At 40.2% G+C, this 22,958-nt stretch overlaps 1 protein-coding gene across 1 annotated transcript in view; it reads right to left on the bottom strand.

The window, feature by feature from the left end:
• Positions 1-15,744, bottom strand: part of GYS2 (glycogen synthase 2) — a 44,564-nt gene extending 28,820 nt beyond the window's left edge. Inside the window, exons 1-6 of the mRNA XM_021391867.1 lie at positions 14,098-15,744; positions 13,974-14,015; positions 13,600-13,828; positions 4,308-4,489; positions 1,853-2,044; positions 758-943 (exon numbers count right to left, since the gene is read on the bottom strand). Coding sequence (XP_021247542.1) covers positions 758-943; positions 1,853-2,044; positions 4,308-4,489; positions 13,600-13,720 — 681 coding nt within the window. The 5' untranslated portion in view covers positions 13,721-13,828; positions 13,974-14,015; positions 14,098-15,744. The remainder of the gene's footprint in view (positions 1-757; positions 944-1,852; positions 2,045-4,307; positions 4,490-13,599; positions 13,829-13,973; positions 14,016-14,097) is intronic.

Below are 22,958 nucleotides of genomic sequence, written 5' to 3'. Positions count from 1 at the left end.
TTTAGTAAATTAGTTTGTTTCTCCTCAGATTGTTGCCGCTGTTCTTTGCTCTCAGGGCCATCTCCCTACCCTTTTCCCCTTTCCCCTTTTCCCGGGACGTGGGCCCTTGGGTCCCCCGTCCCCTTTGTCACAGAAATCGGGCCTAACACCCGTAAACCGTTGACAATGGGTTTTACATTTACTAGTTACTCACTCTGCTAACTAACTTAGAAAATGCAGCATACGTGACTTGAGTTGATCACTGCTCCTGAACATGAAGGGGAAGATTCTAAAAGCCACTTGCAGAGATGTTTGGCCCTATCACTCTCCCATGCTTTTGAAAATGTTTCAAATCACTGAAAAGAAGGTTAAGAATCTCTGCTGGCAAACCTGTACAGCTGCAATATTACTCCACATAGTATCTGGATTGGACCAAGACACTGACTTGACTAAAGGCTGAATGACTTTCAGTACTCCACAGTGAAAATCTGGTAACCTAAAGTTAACTGAAAGAAGTACAAGTATTCTAGACTCTACTGAGCTTTGGAACCTGGAGGATGGTATGGACACAAAAGCACAAGGCCCTGGACACCTCAGGGTCTTACTATTCCTTGTGTGTTGGAACTGATGACTTATCACTCTGCTGTGGGGCAATCACAATCAATCACAAAACAGAGAAAATGCAATATATAGTGTAGTACAATAAACAGAAAAGGAACTAGGAGCCGATTAGTTAAAAAAAAAAAAAGAGAGAGAGAATAAGAAAAGGGTCTCTTACCTGGTCAAGATTGTTGTAAAAGTCTATATTGGCTGCACACAGGTATCTCCCAAGCAGAGTGGCATGGGTAGTAAAAATTGTAGCAACTGGAAGTTTCTGAGATCGAGACAGTATTAAACCCACTCCTGCCTGCCATTCATGGAAATGAGCAATTACATTGGGCTTGTCATCAAACTGACAGGAAAGCTGAAAATAATTAGAAAGAACATACATTAAACGCATATCATCCTGCTCATCATCCCAGACTCAGAAACTTTCCTTCATATCTTCTTTTGTGTGTGTTCTTTCATATGACAAAATAGTACAGTGTTTTAAGTGGTCATGTGTTTTGATTCCTATCAGCCTTAATCAGTAGCTCACAAAGCACTTGTCCTTCACTTGCGCCTCAGAACAGCATCCTTCCTAGAGTGCTGGGAAGCTCTGGCAAGGACAGTCACTCTTCATTCTTTCAACTTGCTCATCTGCTGTTGAAACTCTAATTTGGATTAAGAAGTCAAGAGCATCCCTAGCAGAGATGATTCTGCAGATTGACGGAGTTTCGTTTTTTCAGAGAGACTGTTGTAGAGTAATGGAAGTTATGGAGTAACGGAATTGCTCAGGGACAATTAGTGTCAATTAGTGGTGGGTTGTTAGAGTAGTATGGTTAGATTGCGGTTGGACTTGATGACCTTTAAGGTCTTTTCCAACCTGAGCAATTCTATGATTCTATGATTCTAAGTCACAGTGCTGTCATTCATTCTGTCTGTAACATCTCTGCAAGGTAGAATCTAGCAGCTGAGAGATAACTTTCTTACTGGCTTCATGACAGTTTGTGAGAGTGACAACTTGACTATGGTAGGAGAAGAAAAGGGAGTTTAGGATCTTATCTGTAAGAATACCCAGTGACAAATAAAGGAGTTGAAAAGAAACAGATGAAGAAGGGACAGTGAAGACATGGCACTTTTCACATAAGGCTTCCCATGGAAAAACATAATTAAGTGTTAAGATTTAAGTTATAAATACAAATTTGATCTAGGTCAGGAACCACATCCCAAAGATTTTCTGCCCTGCTAACAAGGCTGAAGTTTTAAAAACTCCAGATTTTAAAAACCGTACCTCTTTTAAAAACCAGGCTGTTAATGATCCAAAAATTACAGCATCATTGGCTTCTCGGTCATGAAAAGGTATCCCTATGTTGGTAGCATCCCAAAATTCACCTTTCCATCTATCCAAATTCCAGGCTGCTGATCCTATATCAAACAGTAAGACATATGGGCTGCCCTCTATCAGCCATCTTCCAAAAGAGACCTACAGAAAATAGGCAAAGATATACGAGGAAAATGTTAAAGTGAATGTAAAAACAAACTTCTGTAAGTATTTTCATCCATCAAATCTTACATATTTCACATAAGGAATGCTAAGGATCATAGTCCTACACGCCCAGGATTAGTGGTTTTCCTTGCAAAATACATGGAGTAATACTTGATCAAAGGTTGGGATAAGTGGAAATTACATGACATTTCCTCATTCTGCCCACAAGGTACAGTTGGTGCCCTTTGGCAGAGAGGAAGGAACAATCAGAAGGTGTTACAATATCTAAAAATATCAGCCCCCAAAAATACAGCTTTCCATCTTTATCTGTATCAGCACATTTAAACACCTGTAACAGAAATACAACGCCAGCGATATAACCCAACAAGGAGAATAGGCTGAACTGTCTTAAGGCAACAAAACACAATTTGGGTCATGTTACACATTGTAGCAGTCTACACAGTCAAATTATTTCACCTTGACTCTTCCAACCCAAAATGGCCATAGCAGCAGAGGCATATTAACTGTGGATAACGAGGTACTGTGTGTAGGTTAATGCAGTTTATACTCCGTACCCCATTCATAAGAATCTTTTATGTTGTTGTTCAATCTCCTTTAACTCACCAGCCCTCGGGATCTCCAGAGTGGAACCCTGCCCTAATATTAGAACAGGCTACACAGAGGGCAGGTCTTGAAAACAATGAGACAAACATTCCCAGACCTATTTGCACAAAAAAAAAAAAAAAGGCTGTATCAAAGATAGGTATGTGAAGAAAGCTCAGGCCCTTGTGTACTTATTTCAAGCTATTCGGGTTTCTTACTTAGGAAAATGAGGTTAATGACCAGGGATTCTGTGTGAACCTTGATTTTTAAACACAGTGTCAAGTTGTGGCAAGGAACACACCTGACCTGAGAAGTTTGGAAGCTTTCCTAGGTCCCCTGGTTTAAAGGGTTCCATTGTGATACATAAGCAAAATCCAGACACAGTGGTAATAGGATAAGTGCAGCTCCTGGAATCTAAAGCGTCATTATTAGAGATCAAAGCTATACTTGACGTACCTGGGATAGATCTCCTGCTATATATGAATACTCCAGCAGCACGACGCACATGTCAGACTGCCAGAGCTGGCTGCTTAAATTGAAGGTATGCTGGAACAGCATAAATATATATATCTATAGCTTTGCAAATAATCTGCCCCACAAGCCTTCTGCTCTTTTCCAAACAAAGGAGTGTTACACACCTTGCAGAGACATCTCTCTGTAAGGAAGAGATGCAGCATGTAAAACTTTGTAATTCATTTAGGAAAGTCTGATCAAAAATAGGAATTTAGATTCCTGTTAGATTAGACTTTTCAGCTTGAACTTCATTTTGAACAATGCCAAGCATCACACAACAGCATCCCCAACAGACGCTATCCCAAGCTGTGGCTCATGTATTTCCAACAACGTGCATAACACACAGCAGGGCATTAGAACCTAAGAACTGCCATAGCACAAAGAGATAACACATTACCAGTGCCACAGCTGGTGTAAGTCCAGGATACTCATGAATTTCTACATTAAAGTGTGTCATTTTTAGCTTACTGTAGAATAACAAGAACTTTATTACTAGTTTATGGTTGGAGTCAAGCTATGAGGTTGGCCTGAGGTCTCAGAAAAAAAAAATAATAAAAACTGTGCAGGAAACAGATTAACTCCCTATTTGTGCTGCAGTTTAACCTCTCTTTCTAGGGAATGGACAGTCAATTGCATTGATATGAGGAAGCAGATTCTTTATCAGTTGGGTGCTTTTCTTAAGCTCACTTGTGGTTTGTCCCTTCCTGTCTTTCAACTGGGTATAGTGCTACATAAAAAAAAAAAAAAGAAAGAAAAATTGTGTGATGATGAAATGCTTTTCTTTAAGTTTTTTCAACAGCACAAGAATGTCGAAGGTAATATAAGGGTTCCGTCAAAATAAGGTTGTATTATATCCACTAAAATCTCACTGTATTTAGAGACTGGAGAAATAAGTCATTAATCCAATTAAGTAGTCTTGCAGATAAATGAGCGTTAAAACCTTTAATTGGATAAACTGTTTCTTCCTCAAAAATAACCTTTAATGAATTGACTTTGCTGTTCTAACCGTAGAATCTGAGCTTTTCCCATTGTGACATTGACCAGGACTGCTGTGTCAAGTGGAACAGTGAGAGCATTAACCAAAACTGTAATCTCCTCAAAGTCAGCTTAGTTGTCTTGAGAAGCAGTAGCACATCTGATTTACCTGACACCCTTGGCTTTTCATTGTGTCCATTGCCTTCTTAATTGCGGGGTTTGGAGGCTCACATGCTTCCACCTGAGTCTTCACATTGTGGTCAAAGTAAGGACCAATTAGAAAATAGTTTTCACCCCATTCATCTGCCGTAATTTTGGCTTTTGTCTGGATCACAGTATAAATGCCTCCCACTGAAAAACAAGATCACAAAGAACAAAAATTAGAAATGGGAACAGGCCATAAAGCTCTGGAATAAGTTCCAACTTACTTGGGAGTCAGACAAACCACTAACTCACTTCACATATTCAGATTTCAAGTGAAACTCAGAATCTAACAAATAAATAGAAACTCAGCCTCCTAAGATGTAATTAGAGCTTCACCATTCCATTTGGGAGTATGCACTGATAGCAGACCAAATGTTATCCTTGAACTGCAATTTAATACTTTGCTTAATTCTATTTGACAGTATATGGCTTCCTTCTATTTCTCCTCCAGTCTCAAATGGATGCTTTCTAGCTGTAACTACCACTTCTATCTACTCTGTTATTATTATTATTTTAATTTCTTTCAAGTGTTTGAAGTTACACCATAAATGTTCATTTGATTTTTTTTTTTGGTTGTCCCTCCCTTTTCAGATATCTGCATTCAGACTGCGGGATTCAAATCCTGAGGTTCACAGTTCCACTTTCCCTTGCCTAATCTTGATTCTATTGCATTCCAAGTTCAGCCTTCTGCCTTTTTTTTTTTTTTTTTAACTGCAGAATTTATCATTTTAAAACATATTCTTTGTGATATGGAAATACGTGTGGTAATAACTGAGCTGGCACTTCCAGCTTGTTTCACACAAATCACAGAGAGAAGCAGAGGCACTGATGAATTTGGTTGACTACTGGCCATGAAAATGGATTTAAACCAAAATCTTCGAAGAAAAAGGTGTCATGTTCTATCACTAATCTAAAGAGTTGTTAAATTGGTATGAATGTAGCCTGTGTTGCCAATATAAATATCTGCAGCACTTTCCACCTAAATATTGTCAATTTTAAAAGTAAATGCAGTATTAAATTTCTAAGAGAATAGGGCAGCAACATCCCCTGATGAATAAATACAGATCTATCTAGTCTTGCATATGATATGCAAGATGCAATTAGCTGCTCTTCCCTGACAGTTTTCCACATTTGTCCCTGAGATCTATGCACTGGCAATGAAGCCTTGCAGCCCCCCTTTGGTCACAGCACCTGTGATGCAAGGCAGTGGCCATTCCACCACCACAAAAAGAGAACACTAATAAGTGCTTATTCTACTGCAATCAAGTAAAAGGGTGGACAAGAGAAGAGACTGCTGCCATATATTAGAGATGTTTGGCATAGCTCTGATGATTTTAAGCAGGGTAAGACAAATGAAGCCCAATAGATACGTGCAAACAATGTTTGTAGACCAGGGAACAATAGGAAAATAATTCACTTCGCTACTTAGAAATGTCATCCTCCACTGAATCTGGAAGTGCTTGGTAATACTTCGGGCAGAAGGACTGCGTTACACTTTTCAGCAATGATGTCAAAATAAATAAGGAGTCAGCAATGCAAGTGAGCATTGTCTAGCAGTAAGCACTCCAGACTTAATTTTAAAAGGTACTTGAGTATCTAGAGGTGCGGATGCACTGCATACCACTGCAGATGGCAAAAAATCTTTAAAGGTTACCTGATTCTCCTTAAAAATCTACCCCAAATGACCATACCTTACAGAAGAGCTGCTGAAGTTGCTCAGCACTTTGGGAGATTAGTTCCCATTAATTAAATTGTATCACCTGAGAATTGTAGAAAGCCTTCTCCCGGCAGCCCTGAGAAACTGAACAGCCAGAGCTATGCTTTTTGATTGTGTTCCTAAAATAGAATTTGCATACTTAAAACCTTTTTCTTATCAAGCATGCCATTTGTTCTGAATTGCTGAAGGGTTCCCAACCTTATTTTTTATGTCAAATTGTCTCAGATTTCTAGGCATTTTACAAATACAAATGCAGTTCCAATCTAACAGCTTGCTAAGTAAAACTATTTCATTAAGTTATTAACCTACGTAGTAACTCAAGATCTAAGAAGATGTGTTATGTGTTATGTGTTCCTAAATCAATCCCATAGTTCAGAAGTTTCACATCATACAGATATGGAACTGCAGAAAGAAAGCTACGCATTGGGATGTTCTTCTAGACTTTGTTCAGAGCAGAAAGCCAAGAAACTAACTCATAACCATCATAGTCTACGACAGCTGCTCTGGACAGGGATTTGGAGAAATCTGAGGAAAGTGGCACCACATGTTCCCTCCAAATTCCTCTGCTCACAAGGTGATAGAAACTACTTGAATACCTTGTATTCATGCAAACATACCATTTTAATAATGAGACAAGTCAGAAGGTTCAACCTACGATGTCAAGCAGTTGCAATGACACAAATGTTGTCTGTTCTTACAGAAAGGTACATACAACATATGAACACAAAACACTTTAATGCAAAGAAGATAAACAAGATAGAAATCTTATTCATGAGACTAGTTGGTTTTAATTGGCAAAAATACTGGGTTTATACTAAGGGAAGATTTTTGTGCAAAGTTGCCTGGTGACCCCAGGGAAATGAGAAAATAGCTATGTGCAAGAAGAAAGATAGATACTAGATAACACGATAAAGCCATTTATGACAAGAGTGGAGTGGAGCTCCTTCCCCACCATCAAAAGAGAGGAGATCAGTGTCTTTCACACTGCAAGGGAGCAGTGTGAAAGCTGGAGCTGCGTGGCAGCTGAGTTTTACAGATACTGCCTTTAAAAGTTTAACGATAAAGCTACAGCTCAGGAGCTGAATGTAGCCTGGGACACCACTGTGTAAAGCCAACAGCTGAGTGTTCCTGTTCACAAGGTTTTGCTTAGCATCATTCTCTGTTCTAAAGCATGTCCTGTCAAAAAGGAAGGCCTATTCTGAAGGAAAAATTGGAGTGTGCTGTGGTCTCCCACCATAATCTGCTGCACAGCAATGGAAAATACATTTGAGGGTACTATTTTGCCTGAAATGCAATGAGAATTACTAAGGATGAAAACAAAAGAGTACATTTTATGGATGGTAAAAACTCTGCAGAAGATAGCTGCGATAAAAGGTCTGGGTTGCCTGGTCCTCAAATTTACTTTTGCCTTCTCTGTTACTGTGAAAATATGACTCACAGGGCACATCTTTGCGTAAGCTTTAATTGACTGGGGAGGGGAAGTGGGTGAGTGAAACAGCATGTATGTGGAAAGGGTCAGGCATAACATAAAAAGACATCTTGATAAGAAAAAGAGCAACTCTGGAAAATTCACTTTCCCAAAACAAATTCAAGGAACATATTATATATCATGAAGAGATAGGTTATATCTGTGCAGTGACTTTGTATTCACTGGAAATGCCTCTGTTAGTAAGCAATGCATTACACATTCTACCAACTAACAGACTTAGGTTGAAATTGAATACGCAAACCCTAATAGAATTCTCAAATTATTCCCACCAATTAGATATATCACCCTATTCTTCCCTAATCAGATATTTTAATGTCATATTGTAGCAAGAAAAACTTTCCAAACAATAAGGATGTATGAAAATCCCATGTTCTAGGTTTTGTATGCAGCCTCTGAAGTTCTGTTATCTGAAGAGGTTTTAAAACAATGAAAGATGAAATGAAAAATAGATGCAATATCAGGAGAGATTAGATACAGAGAACTGGATTATAAACATGAGGCATTAGTAATGAAATGTGAATAAAACACAGAATCATAGAATCATAGAATGGTTTGGGTTGGAAGGGACCTTTAAGATCATCTGGTTCCAACCCCTCTGCTATAGGCAGGAACACCTCCCTCTAGAACATGTTGCTCAAAGCCCCATCCAGCCTGGCCTTGAATGCTTCCAGGCCTAGTTTAGTGTTCTAATTCCCACCAAAATATTTCACTCAAATATTTTAAGTTTTGATAATTTTAAAATCTCCTGGAGAGAAAAATGTTTATATTACTTGTTTTAAAATTTGTTTTTAACTCTTTCACCAGAAAGAGGAAATCAAGTTAAAAAAGAAACCAAGAAAAAATCATTCTGCTCATTTGTTTCCATTCATCCTCGTCCTCTTTTTCCAGGAGAAATAAACTGGTATGGAAAGGGGAAAAAAAAAGTGTTTGGGAAAGTAGGTCCACATAAGAAAGTTCGATTTTTCTTTAGTGACCTCTTTAAAAAATAAAAAATGAAAACAAAGTATTTGCTCAGAAAATATTTTATAACATTATTTTCACAAGTTTGAATGTTTTCATATAATTTACCATAACTGTGAAATTATCTAAAAAGTTATCTGCATTACTCCAGCCACTTACTTCTTTCTCCATTTCAAGTCTATTATTACTGTTGCATATTTAAAATCCAAGCAGTAATTATGACCATCTGAGGCAGACATCAAAACTCTTTAAATAAACAAAATGTCTGTGAGTCAGAACTGACTCCCTGTATCACATCACTACTGAGGACAGCATTACGCAGAAGTGGAGACCTTATTTTGCAACTGGAGATCTTTGTGCAAGATCTAACACCACAGAAAAACATGCTCTTTCTGTTGAAACTATTACATGGAAAGACTCATTGCAAATGCTCTTTGTCACCTGATGAGGAAGGGGCCACAACTTGCAGGATTACACAGGAACTTCATTTCTAGCAAATGGCCTGTGCAGGTGGGACTGCTTGAGCAGGGAATGACTCAAACTTCTCAAAGCTGCCAGAGATACCTACTGTTCATTTTACTTGATCTCCTGCCTACTCTGTGATGTGGAGAGGGAAGCAGTAGCAGACACCAAAAAAGAACTAGAGTGACAGCACGAGAAGCTATGGAACTGAGCCAGGGATACTGTCACCTCCAGGATCCGTGCAGGAGCCCTTCCCCACACACCTTTGTTACAGAGGCAGAGGGTACTCCCAGGGCACTTCATCTTCTTTTCCACAGCCTGATTCTGCCATTCAGAAGGCACTAGAGCTTTTCTGGGTCACTGTGCTTGCCATGGAATCCAAGAGGGAAGGGAGATTCCAGGTTCAAGGTCAAAATGACTTCACTGCCATAATTACTAGTTATGTCAACTATTCTTTCACTCCTTCCCCTCAAAACTTATCTCTGATCTATAGACATAATAAAATTGGGCTTGGTCTCATTTCTTCTAATGTTTGGTTGTTTTTTGGTTTATTCATTGCGTGCAGCTGGTGACTATTTTTAGAGTCAAATATGTCAAGCAAAAAACACACAGCCTCTTCAGATAGCAGGTACTTTTCATGTATTTTTGGCTATTTTTGTGTCTAGGACTCATCAGAAGATAGAAGTTCTCCATATTCTTTGAAGTTCTGGCACTAGGAGTATATTTTGTAATAATACAAAAACAATGCAATTTACAGCAGATGTCCACAATACAGTCCTGTGTGCATCACCACAAATACAGAGGATTTCATTTGACATTATTTTGATGCAGAGATACCACCAGACCCAGAAACACAAAGGGTTTTCATGCTGTGCTCATGCTAAGTTTCCCACAAGAATATAAATTTTCTTATGGATAATAAATATGTATTATATAATTATGTAAGATATATGCTAGCATATCCTCGCTTTCTAAAGTGTGCTAGTTCAGCTGTGTCACAGATTACATCATTCACCTTCTCCCAAGGACCTTTCACCATCAAAAGACATCTAATGCAGATGGGGTAAAATGTTGGTCCTGCTGACTACAGTGGATTCACCAAGGGTCCAGGTTTTCACCAGGGAACCACTATCCAGAGCTCTGCTTCAGGGTGAAATGAACTAAGGTTTGTTTTTAGCAGAGTCTTCCTTCCCATAGGGCTGGAAAAAATATTTAAGATTCATATACAAGTGATTTTTTAGCTAATCTGTTCACAGCTGAATGATGATAGAAACTGGCAGTCTGCCCAGCATTTTTAAGCACTCTTCTACTTTCTAGCTAAAAGCTGTTAAGAAGTATAGCAGAAGATATGAATCTAAGCATCGATTGAATGACTTTAAAAGGAATCTTTAAAGAGGACAGATCAGATTTTCAGAGTTTGCAGCCCTTCTCACTAAGTGTATCCAAAAACCCACTAACCTACAGCTAAGAATTGCACTTCTCCTCTATCCCGATTAAATACTTCAATTATTAGTGGGGAAACATTTAAAAGAGGTTGAGGAGGGGGCAAGGACAAAAGATTACTGTAGAAAGTTTGCTGCAGTTGTCTCCATACTCCTGTAATGTCTTTTGCTTCCCTGCTGACAATTTCCATCTGTGGAGCTTCAGACACAACATCAAAAAAAGTTGTAGCCATTTGGTCTGTTCTCCTGTTCTTACAGTTTTATTGATCTTTGTGTTATGAGGGAAAAAAAAAAAACACAACAGTCCTCTTTTGCAACGTGCACAGAGATATGCCCAGATCTGGCTTTACTGAAGCATGCTGGCCAGGAGAGATGGGGAAGGAAGGGTGAAACAAGCCAAGCTTCTCCAGGATTACCACCAGGTCATGCAGCTCTGCAAGTGTACTGGGGCTCTTGTCTGCCTGCTTTTGTCCCTTTCTGCCACAGAAACGCAGCAGATTCACTTCACAGTATGGGACTTGCCCATCAGCAGAGAGTCAAAGTGAGAAAATCTTGCATCACAAACTACATTTTTCTCACATCTGTGACAGAAGACTTTCAGTGCAAGACGATTTCAATGCTGTGCTCATGTGAAAGCTTACAAGGTTCTGGGAACACTGGACAGTTGCATATCTCTGAGTACTGAATTCATACAACTGACAAATCCTTTCCTTCAGCTGCATCATATGCCTCAGCATCAACCAGCACCGTCTCCTTCTCAAGGAAATGCCTTGAGCAAACCCTCTTTCCCAACAGGCAGTCTGGCACATGAAGACCCTCTCACACCACCCAAATTGAGGACCTTTCATCGTCCTCCAGCTCTGAAGGCAAATATATCAGAGAGGTTCAGAAAACAGCTCATCTGAGCTACTTGCAAAGGGCACTGCTTACAAGCAACTAGTGGTGCACACAAGGCTCATATAAAGACTTAAACTCTCTTCTGTAGGCACCAGCTATATTATGCTGCTTTAGCTGTGTGAAGCAACTTCATGCTGATACAGCTTTGCATTGCCAGAAAAAAAAGTAATAAACCATCATGTTAAATGATCAAAATGAGCTTGTCAGGGCAATAAGCCCAGCTTATGCTTATCTCTCCCTCTATATTAGGAATATAGATAGCAACATTAATACTAAAACACTAAAACATGTAGCAGTATTAAATCTATGTGAGGGCAGCCTACTTAGTAAAATGAACAGTTACTCCTTATGCTAAAGGAGAATGGGAAAAATGGTATAAATTATTATATTTCCTAAGCCTGTATATCTTCTGTGAAGACTCTCCCTGTATTTTGTTGGCTTCTCGCCATGCTAAGAAGCCAAGTGCCTCAACATTTTCCATGAACTGTTTATAAAAAGGTCACGAGGGAATCTCACCACGTGACTTTGACGTTCAATTGCATGGAACACACAGAAAAAAAACCTTCAGCATCAAGAATAGAAAGGCTTACAGAAAAGTAAGCTGAAATCAGCCTATTAAAGAATTTTTGCACAAACATTTACAGTCAGGGTTGCCCGATGGGAACTTTGTGCAGAGATCCAGTTTTAATGAAGACACTGTGTGCTATGCCTAGCTGAGTCAGCTCCGTTTGGACATACGAGTTTGATAGCTTATTTTTTAAACTAATTTGAAAAAGTGTTCACTCTATTGTAAATATTAGTTCTCCCATAAAACATGAGACTAATTAGTGTAGCCAAATCAGCTGACACAGCTACAAATGAGATCATTAAGGGCCATGTGGATGTCTAAAAGATTCTTAGCATTTTTCACATAAAAACAGATAAATCAAATTCTTTTTTAATTTTTCTTAAACATGCTGTGTGGACCAGTGGGTCCAGATAACACAGAATATGTATGTACCACAGGGCTCACAAATGTGAAGGAGGACATCTGAACTTTCCAGATTTCTGCTGCCATCTGCTTGCCAGTCGCTCACTTACCATGCATGCTGCAAAAGTAAATGCTGCACGCTCCAAGTTCTGACAGTAGAAGATTACCTCTAAAAGCTTGACTAAAACTACTGAAAAACAAGCCCACAGGGATTCAAAGTGTAAAAGCTACTCTGTACTACCTCTGTGTATTGATCCTCCTCAACAAAATAATAAGAGTAAAGTAAAATTGCAGTTCAGTGCGGACTAAATACTGGAAGCTATTACAGAATATTAATTCCAGTTCCATCACAGTGATAGACTCTAGCACTGTCTGTTCCTCTCACACACATTTCCCCTTTAGGGTTAAAATCTTAACAGATTACAGATCCTCTCTTCTGCCTAATCTCTTTATTTATCTGCCAGGACAATAAGACACATAGGTCAATCATTTACTCATACTAACTCACTTTTACAGCAAAAAATGGAGCCTGTCCCCCCTTGGTGAACTACACCTAGCCAAAATGATTCCATTCTATGATTCTATGATTCCATTCTATGAAAGGGGAATGTTTTGATGGAGGAATTAGTAATGGAGGCAGAAAGATCTTTGCGTAATAAGTAGCATAGACTTTGCGTGCAACACTGTGTGCAGTGAGAAGATTTTGAATCTATACACATGTGCAAAGCATGAAGTCCCTGTCTGGCACTACCTGTGTTTGCAAAAGCCAGTCCAAAGGGGTTTCAGCCAGCGTAAAGACTGCTGGTCATTGACATCTGTTTTTGTTCAGTAGCTTCAATGCAACTACGTTTATCTGTGACTATTTCAAATTCTGTCTCTTTTCCACACTGCTATAGAAGGAGAAACTACTAACTTCTCGGAATTTGGTGTCTGTTTTACAGCCTATTTTCATGTGTTATATTCCCAAGTGAGTTTGCATAGAAGGTAAAATCTAAATATGTACAAAGGCACGTCTACATATTCATACACATGCACACTCAGGCATAACACTTAGATGTTTGTTTCAACAACCCAGCCCTGGTGGTGAATGGTGTGCAGACACATATCCTGACACCACTATGCTCATTCCATGCAAGTACATGCAGATGTAGCCCACACGCAACCTGCACAAACATGGATGCCGCATTTGTTCCTTCCAATACAAAAATCATGCAGCCAGCTTTTGCCCAATCTCCCTTTAATGCCTCTCATGACCACGTCCTACACACCTCCTCCCACTTCCATAACAGCAGTGCTGACTCTTACAAGTGTTGTACAAACCTTTGTTGGTAACTTCCCAAGAAACTTCAAAGAGCAACAAGTCCTCCACTGGCAGGTCTTCATCTTCCCACTGAGGAAGTCCATTCAGAGAGGTCATGGACAGCGATCTAGCCAGTGGCATTTTCTTCAGCCCCTAAATGCTCACCACACAGGCCACAGCAGTTGTAATCAAATGTCCAGTTAATGTGGCAGTTCTCTGCAGTTCTGATTGGAGTGGTCTGCCGGTGCGCTGGGTTCGGAGGAGAAAATTTACTCAGATAGCTGGCAGCTAATGGGTTTAAACTGTCTGACCACCAGCATTAAATTGGCTCAGTGAAATCCTCAGGGCTTGAGAAGCAGCTGCTGGCAGAGGTAAGAATTTTAAAAAGACTGACCTGAGGAAGGTCTTCACTTTGGGGCCAGGCCTTTCTTCTGTCCTTAAAGGGAGATAAAAATTGGTTTTGAGCTCCCCAGTCACAACATTCAGTATCTCCCACCTCAGGGACAATTGAAACTCACCAGCTGTAAATTCAGCACTGCCCTGAGCAAACTCCAGGAAGGAGGACGCTCTGAGTTCACCACCTGATCTGAGTCCAGCCCCCAGTCCTCTCTGCCTGTTACTACTCATGGACTTTCTCTATCCACTGGCCACTCACCAGCAGGGTACGCAGACTCTTTCTACATGATGTCTCTTAGATTACTTGCCAGGTTAAGCACTGTTACCTATTCTTGTTCAATCCATCAGTCCCAGGACTCTGGGCAAGCTGTTGATTTCATTCTGCTCTAGAGCAAACCTGCAACCCTCAGAGTTTTTCCAAACAGAGCTACCGTTGCTCTATTTACATACTTCTGGTGGCCCTGCCTGCCAGTCTTTTCCCCTATTTTCCACCTGGTTTCTCTTTTTCTCTGGCCTCTGAGCCCAGGGAAACAATACGCCTGTCTCACTGCAGCACAGAGCTGGGACACTGCAAGCAGTGCACACATCTGCGGAGCTTGCAGCTTAAGACCCTCCAAGCCCCACAGAGCAGCTGCCTACTGTGAAGATACTTATGTGCTTGTGCTGAGAGCCTAGTTCTTCTGGGACAGCTGTGTCAATTGAATCAGACTCTGAGATGAGAGAACAACCTGCCCAAAATCTAGAGTTCAGCGCTGACCAGGTCTCCAGGTGAGATCCAGGGCATCACTAGCTCTACGGAGGGCAATGTCAACTGTGGACTTCATAGCAGCACAGATGGACAGAGCAAGTCCAAGGCAATTGGTTTAGAAGACAGGCTGCCCATCTGTATAAAAGTAAGACAAGTATGACTTCCTTCTCTTTACTATATAGGAACCAGTAATAAATACCACAATTTATGTAATTGCATAGAGTGGACAGCTTCCTGGGAAATAGAAACAGAAATGTAAGGGATGCCGTAAACCAATAAATATTTGAACTGTGGGAGATCTTAAGGCCCACATGGGCCAGTGTTGCTCTGTTACAGCATAACCCTTCATTCATCTCTTGCTTGTCACTGTACTGCCAGTCTGCAAGAAAGGAGGCATACATGACTGCGTATAGGCAGTGTAGTACTTGAGAGCAGCTGGCTCACGTTATTTAGATGTAAAACTTGTAATATTGTGGAGGTCTCCTCATTTCTGAACTCCATTTCTGAGGATGGCACTAGATAATCTTTGAGGTCCCTTCCAACCTAAGCCATTCTATGATTCTATCATCAAATCTGCCCAAGTCACACTTTTCTCTGAAAACCAAGGCAGGGCTGACAGCCTCACAAATGCCATCCCAGGTGACGAGCCCAGAGGGCAAGACCAAGGCAGCTCACAAACCCATCCTAACCGCAGAGCCCTGTGCCACCCCACAACCTGGCGTTCGCAACGGTTACCCCCCGCTCTGCCTCACAGGCTGCGAGTTCCGCCCCTGGGCCACCAGGGGGCGCCCGCCTCCCAACGGCGGCCGCCGGCGGGCGGCGCGATACCTCGAGGCCGGGGCCGCCATGTCAGGGCACAGGGTCACAACTGACAACGGGATAGCGGGAATACTAACTGGTGCCAGATGGACGATGGCGCTGTCTTACTAGCAGTCCGCTGCCCCCAGGCAATTCAACAGTTGTAACAAGCCTAAAAGACATGAATAATTTTAGAGCAGTGAACTGAGGTCAAAATAATAAAATTCTTAAGCTCTTTATATAATCTGTGGTTTTCAGGTTGTCTTTTCCAGCTTTTTTTTTTTTTTTTTTTTTTTTTGTAGTTAAGAGGATACTTCAACTTTTTGGAGCTGGCAAAAGATGGTATAACTCCTTAAGCCTTGGCGAGTAGGTTTGCAGGAATTATCAGCTCACTGAATCACAGAATTGCAGGGGATGGAAGGACCTCTAGAGATCGTCAAGTCCGATGCCCTGCTGCAGCACTTCCCTACAGCAGGTTGCACAAGTAGCATCCAGGCAGGTTTTGAATATCTCCAGAGACTCCACCACCTCTCTGGGCAGCCTGTTCCTGTGCTCCATAACCTTCACAGTAACGAAGTTCTTTAATGCCAGTACCTGCAATCCTACAGGAAAATTAGCTCTCCGGGAGAAAAGTTATTTTCTGTCATTAAGAATGGGCAAAACTACAGCACATGCAGTAGAGGAGCAGTCCCCGAGAGCGGAAAGGAACAAAGAGGGGAGCCACTGCCTATCTTCCATGCAAAGTGCATTGAGATGCAAGGGGACATTGCTAGCACTAGAAGAATATGCCATTTTTTTGTCATAGAGATACTACGCTTAGAATGGCTCGGGTTGGAAGAGACCTTAAAGCCCATCTGGTTCAAACCCCCTGCTGTGAGCAGGGTTGCCACCCACCAGCTCAAGTGGCCTTGAACGCCACCAGGGATGGGGCATCCACAGCTTCTCTGGGCAGCCTGTGCCAAGACCTCACCACCCTCTGTGAAAAACTTCCCCTGACATCTAGTCTAAATCTCCTCTCTTTCAATTTAAAACCATTTCCCCTTGTCCCATCACTATTCACCTGTGTAAAAAGTTGATTTCCCTCCTGCTTATAATCTCCCTTTAAAAATTGGAAGGCTATAACGAGGTCTCCCTGGAGCCTTCTATTCTCCAGACTGAACAAGCCCAACTCCATTAGCCTGTGTTCGTAGGAGATGTGCTCTGGCCCTCTGATCATCTTTCTGATCTTCCTCTGGACCCTCTCCAAAAGCTCCACATTTTTCCTGAGTTGGGGGCCCCGGGCCTGGATGCAGTACTCCAGGTGGGGCCTCACAAGGGCAGAGAGGGACAATCCCCTCCCTTTCCCTGCTGGCCACCACTCTTCTGATGGAACCCAGGATACCTTTGGCCTTATGGGCCACAAGCGCATTCTGCTGGCTTATGTTAACTTTTTCATCTACCAGGACCCCTCAGTTCTTCTCAGCAGGGCTACTTTCAAGTTCTTCTCCCATTCTGTACATATATCTGGGATTGCCCTGACCCAAATGCAACACTTGAAGAATTTTGTTCTTCTCTTTCAATGTAACAGAAAGGACAACTGCTGAATTGGAAAAATAGAAACCTACACAAAATAATAGTTTATAAAAATACTTTCCACAAATATGGAAAACAGTGACACTGTTTTTGAGTCCAGTCTTTAGGTTCCCATATTTCTGTTATCACCAAAGAACACAAACACCCTCAGGTAACGCATTATGCAATGTGACTCAGTTTGGCCTGGCATCGTTTGCGGTCACACCAAGTTCTCTTTCAGTTTGTGGACGTGAACTATTCTCACTTGCAAGATCTTGGACAATAAGAAGGCTGTGTCTGAAAAGTCTTTGAAGAGAAATTGTACGATGTGTGTTTTTTTGTTGTTGTTGTTTTTTTTAAAAAATTTCCTGCAGTTCTCTGGTTACAGACAGGCAGGGAGGACAGACAGGAGCACTCTGCCCCACATAAAGCTCTTTTTGAAACTGTTACATTCCAGGATGTTGTCATCTCTATTCACTTTAATCTTACTCCTTCTATTTGGGTAGATTAAAATTTTCTGCAAAAACTACCTCAGCACATCATCCTGGGAAGTGATTAATGGATATTGCCTTCAGACCACTGACCCCTCAGTCCCTCCTGTAGAACTACCACAAGAAAGTTGAAAAATCAACTTCAGCCTGACTGTGGGAAAGAGCAAGTTGGGGAAGAAAAGATCAATATTGTTTTTTGACTGAGTTTATAACGAGAGAGCTGCACCTGGGTCAGCTGTAGTAATAAATAAGATCTAGATATTAAAAATATTCATGAACATGGGGTTACATTTTACAGAAGGAAGTTAGGTTGGTTTGTAGCATTAGTTATGTGCACAGGCTGTACTCTGGAAACAGAGCAGTAGGTGGCACTGATGGTATTAACATGAGTTCTCCAATGTCTACTGTGTTGTTTTATTTTTGACAAAAGGCTGTTTAATTCTTCTCTGTTCATGACAAACCTTAGTTTCATAAACACTGTGGAAACAGAATCACAACACAATCAGCAAAATGGGGGATCTTTGTCTGGAAGAAAAGTCTCTGCCTCAGGCTGAGGTGCACAGGAAGGAAGGGAAAGGAAGAGCAATGATGGGATATTTAATAAAGTGAGTTCTTAGTGCTCACCAGCCTGGGCTGCCCAGGCCAGAGCAACCCTTATGAGAGACTTAAGGATCTGAGAGTGACACTTTTGTTTTGTACCTCTACAAGTAAGGGAGGTGTCCCTGCCTATAGCAGGGGGGTTGGAACTAGATGATCTTAAAGGTCCCTTCCAACCTAAACCATTCTATGATTCTATGATTCTGTGATCTGCTTTTCGAAAGGGACATACTACCCAACATGTGTTTTCTGAGGTTGTTGTTGGCTTCAGAAAAACAGAATGATACTGTTGTATTTTTTTTTCTCTTCCCATTTTGAATTTCTTTTTGTGATATTTTGTCTGTTTAGTTATCTAATTTTAAAGGCGTTCCTTTGATCTTCCATGCTGAAAGGCCTCAATCTTTGAATTCATGTGTTCTGATGAACTTCTTTAGAAATATTTTAGATAAAAAATTGTTAGATATTTAATTAATGACTATAACTTAGAACTGAAGTGCAAGACTAACATGCTGTTTTGCCTGTCCTCTATACTGTGCAGGATGTTGTGCTCCCATCTAGGATGCAAACTCATGGACAAAGACACAAACACTTTCACAGATGTACAAACACAGGGATAGCTTTCATTCGTATTTGTTTTCTGTGGTCAGCACAGTTTGTGCCTTATTTATCTAGCACTGGGACTTGTTAGTGTGTTGGTACAGCCAGTATTTTTTTTTTCTTCACTGCCAGGTGCTAATCACAGAAAAAGAGATTGAAGCCTCACTTGCCTAATAGGTGGGGATTTTGCCTTTTTCTCAAGATTCCCATTCTCATAATCATTGCTATTCCTTCTTGTAAAACCAAAGGGGGATTTGTTAGATTTTGGTTTTGTTTGTTGCTTTTTCGTTGTTGTTTGTTGTATTTTTTTTTCTTGGTAGAAATGTTAAAAAGCACCGGGTAGTTATGAGTTCTTACTCTTTTATCTTATGTGACATTGAAAGAATTGTTATCAGAGCTAGGAGCTCAGTTTCACAGAGCTTATCTGCATCTCCTCAAGCAGGTGGGACTGCTTTATTTTAATTCTCTGGCTGCAAACAATGGCTTGCCCAGATTTCAGTGCTTTGAAAGACTGTTCTGCAGATTCAGAGATGTGGTGCTGATAGAGACAATTCAATTCACTCAGCTATGGTATGGTAAGGACTTAATCAGAAAAAAAATAGGCTGTCCCATTATTAGAATTAAGATACATGCTGAAATTTAACTGCATTCAACAATCCTCATGAACATAATATTCTACTCAGTGGAATGTAGGCACTACTCTTGAGTATGGTCTTAGCTTCTTTTCTGTCTCTTTAAGAACCACACTATTGACTCTGAATGCCCTTGATGCATGTCCAAAGACTTGTTTCTGTTTATTCTTCTGACTTTTATCTTTCAAAAAAAAAATAATAATAATAAATACCAGAGCATTCAGAATCAGCCCGGTACAGAAGTCATTTAAAAAATACTTATTTCCTTCTAATGCATGACAATTCATCACTGGAAAAACAAACTCAGTATAATGAACAGAAGCACAATAACAAATAGCCTCCCAGACTGACCTTCAGTTTGAGGGAGTTTGATGTAATTCTGAGAAGTACTACTCATGTCTACACATTCCCAGCAATACCACTGAAGATGGCTGAATGAACAGAGACTTTGGAAGTCATTGTATTTCTGTCTCATTGTCTGAAATGTGGAATTGGCAGCACAGACAGAAGCTGTACCTCAGAAAAAAATGTCATTTTTATTCCCTCTGCATTTTCATTTATTACATCTCACTAAGCAAGAATTACGGATATTACCTTCCAGAAATTCCTGCTGATGGGAATCCACCTTCACTCTGTTTGGACAAATTTTCTGGATTTTTTTTTGCCTCAGATGTGGAGTGTGTAAACACAGCTAAGTAGGGTTTGAAGAGCTCTTAAAGAGGAGAGCATACAGGAGAAAATATTTGCATAGAAATCGTAGTTTGCACATCCACTGCCTAGGCCAGATTGTGCATTGTTGCTCATGTTTGCAGGTAATTACTCGTTTCAGACACTGAACAAATCCAGGCCTCATGAGTCTGACCTCTCCAGTAGACCATCTAAGTTAATTATTTGCATCTCTTTTTGCTTGCACAGAATAATGAATCACAAAGCAATGGCATCTCAGGAAATCATTTATACAAATGGAGTACACCACTGTGGTTGATGTGGATTTTAGAAAGACTCTAGCTATCATAATCTCTGAAAAGCTTTGAAAGTTTTGACTTAATTAAGGTTGTGCTCAGAGACATGAGTTAAAGGAGAACTGCTCATAGATAAAAAAATGCCAAAAATTAGACATTGCCCTGAGAGGCCTTGTTATACTGTGGCAGTGTGTCATTCTAGACCACAATATAAGGATGGGGCTCTTAAATATTTTGGGGCTCTTGATCACACTGACACTAGTGAAAGTTTTGTAGCTACATATAGCTGAGAACATGCAGCATAACTGTTCTGATTTATATCTGTAAATTGGAGAAAATAGCATTTAGTTGCAGCATAAACCTGATGTGAGGTGTATAAACACAATGATAACACCAATTTGATGAGCAACTGAGGACACAAGTCACCTACTTATCACAAAACACAGTTCTAAGTTAGATTCTATGAAAGTCATGTAAACACTACCAGTCTAGCAAAATGCATATATAAAATATTTCCATCAAACTATACCTACCTGTAAGTTCTATTGAAATCCATTCCACTGGATTGTTCCACTGTTTAATCCTGCCTCCAACTGCCTGAACCATTTTTGTCCTCTGACTACTAAAGGAAAAGCTAATAGAACACTGCAGGTGAGCTCAGAACAAGCCCACCTCTTTCTTAGGTGATGGCTGATTAGCACAAACAGCACTGATGTTTTACTAAGCTTACACAGTTTCTTATTATGCAGACTTACAATTAAACAAAGGTTGAATAGGATATCCAAGTAACAGGTGATAGTTTGCTGTTGTGTAAGCATATATGAAGAAGCTATTCTACAGCAACTGCAGTGAAGATACAAGATTACATGACAAGACTCCTAACAAAAAATAATTGCAGTATAATTAATGTGTTTGCATACTCATTTACCTCAATGGTTTGGATGTACAGATAGAAAATTCAAGCTCTTTCTCCTTAGCATTTCTTTTCTTTGTAAAGCTGTGTTATAAATACAGTGGTAATAAACATATATTCAAGGTTAAGTGTAACATGGAGGACTGTGCTCTGGTCCTCTGGTACCACGTCAGTAATATCCTTCCTCTCTCCATTGTCCATTGGTATTTCCTTGTCTCTTACCTGACATTTGCAGAGCAGTCAGACTGACTTTCTGTTCTGTACTTTGTAACTATAAACCTGCAAATGCAAGGGGCCTAGGTCCTTACAGCAATCAAAACAGCTTTTGGTCTTACCTCATGAGAGTCAAGCAAGTTGTTCTCAGTGCTTTCTGAAGCGTTCTGCTGTGCTTCTGCATACTGGCTTTCCTGCTTACTTTGACAAAAAGTCCAGCAGCCCCATGATATTTTCTCTTAGACCAAGGTACCCCTTGACGCATAGGAATGTATTTAAAAACCTGCATTGCCTTTCACAGGATAAAACGAGCAAAGTTCATGTATCTATGGGGCTGTAAAAGCAAAACATAGACAAGATAAGCAGGAGTCTGCTATGTTCAAAAGCCACAAGCGTCTGTTAAGTGAAAACTAAGGCAATATTGTCATTAAGGAATTTTTATATTTGCTGTAAGTTTATATTACAGATGAACTCCAAGTAACAGAAAGTAATAGGCTGCTGTTGTGTAAGCGTACATGGGGAAGCTATTCTACAGTCATGCAGCTGCTATGAAGATACATGATTGTGTGATAAGAATCTTAACAAAAAATAATTATAGTATAATTAATGTACTTGCATACTACTTACAAATATCAGTAATGCCAAAAATAACCTGAAGAGTTTATTAGTAAAATCTCAAAATCCCCTATACTGAGATAGTTGTTGAACCGATCCCACCTGTAATGCACACTTTATTGTTGTTTACATTTCTTAGAATATTCCTTCATGACATCACCTCCCAGAAGCAGAAATAAGTAGTTAGGGTGCTAAGAAAACTGCTCGTCTTGCAGACTGATGAGATTTCTGCATTCTTTCAATTACCTTTTTTGTTTACATACAGCCACTCTTCTTTGTCACAGACTGCACCTTCTTGTGATAGGGATAGTCTTTAGCTGTCTGGCTACTTAATGACAAGGCACAAAAGATGTTTTAACGTTGAATTTATGATCCGTAACAGGAAAAAAACCTGTGGATACACAGAGGCTTGAAGAAGGAGTTGACAGACACTGGGGTGACATTGCTCAGAGCAAGAGCACATCACAAATGAATTTGCATCATTCTCAACAACTTACTAACTATAAAATAATGAGAAGAGTATCTACTCTGTAGAGTAGAAAGCACTAATTGGGGAAGTATTTTTCAAAGCAGGTTTCTGGATCTACTGATCTGTTGATTTTACCCAACAGTGAAAGCATCAGGAAAGCTGTTAATTCCCAGGCACTTAAATCAGTACCTGGATTTCAAGTTGTCTGCTGTACAGAAATGGCTTCCAATAAGAATGTATTAGTGCAATCCCGCCACAGGTAATTACTACATTTTCTCTATCCTTGTAAAATACATGTGCCTACACTGCTGCATAGCACGTGGCAGACATTAATGGTGAACATTACTGCCACAATACGCTGTAAATACCAGAAATAAGTCACTAGGACACCAACACA

The sequence above is a fragment of the Numida meleagris genome, chromosome 1 (assembly GCF_002078875.1).
Source record: "Numida meleagris isolate 19003 breed g44 Domestic line chromosome 1, NumMel1.0, whole genome shotgun sequence".
Lineage (NCBI taxonomy): Eukaryota > Metazoa > Chordata > Aves > Galliformes > Numididae > Numida > Numida meleagris.
Note: the sequence above shows the minus strand (reverse complement) of the source record. Positions and strands in the feature narration are given on the sequence as shown.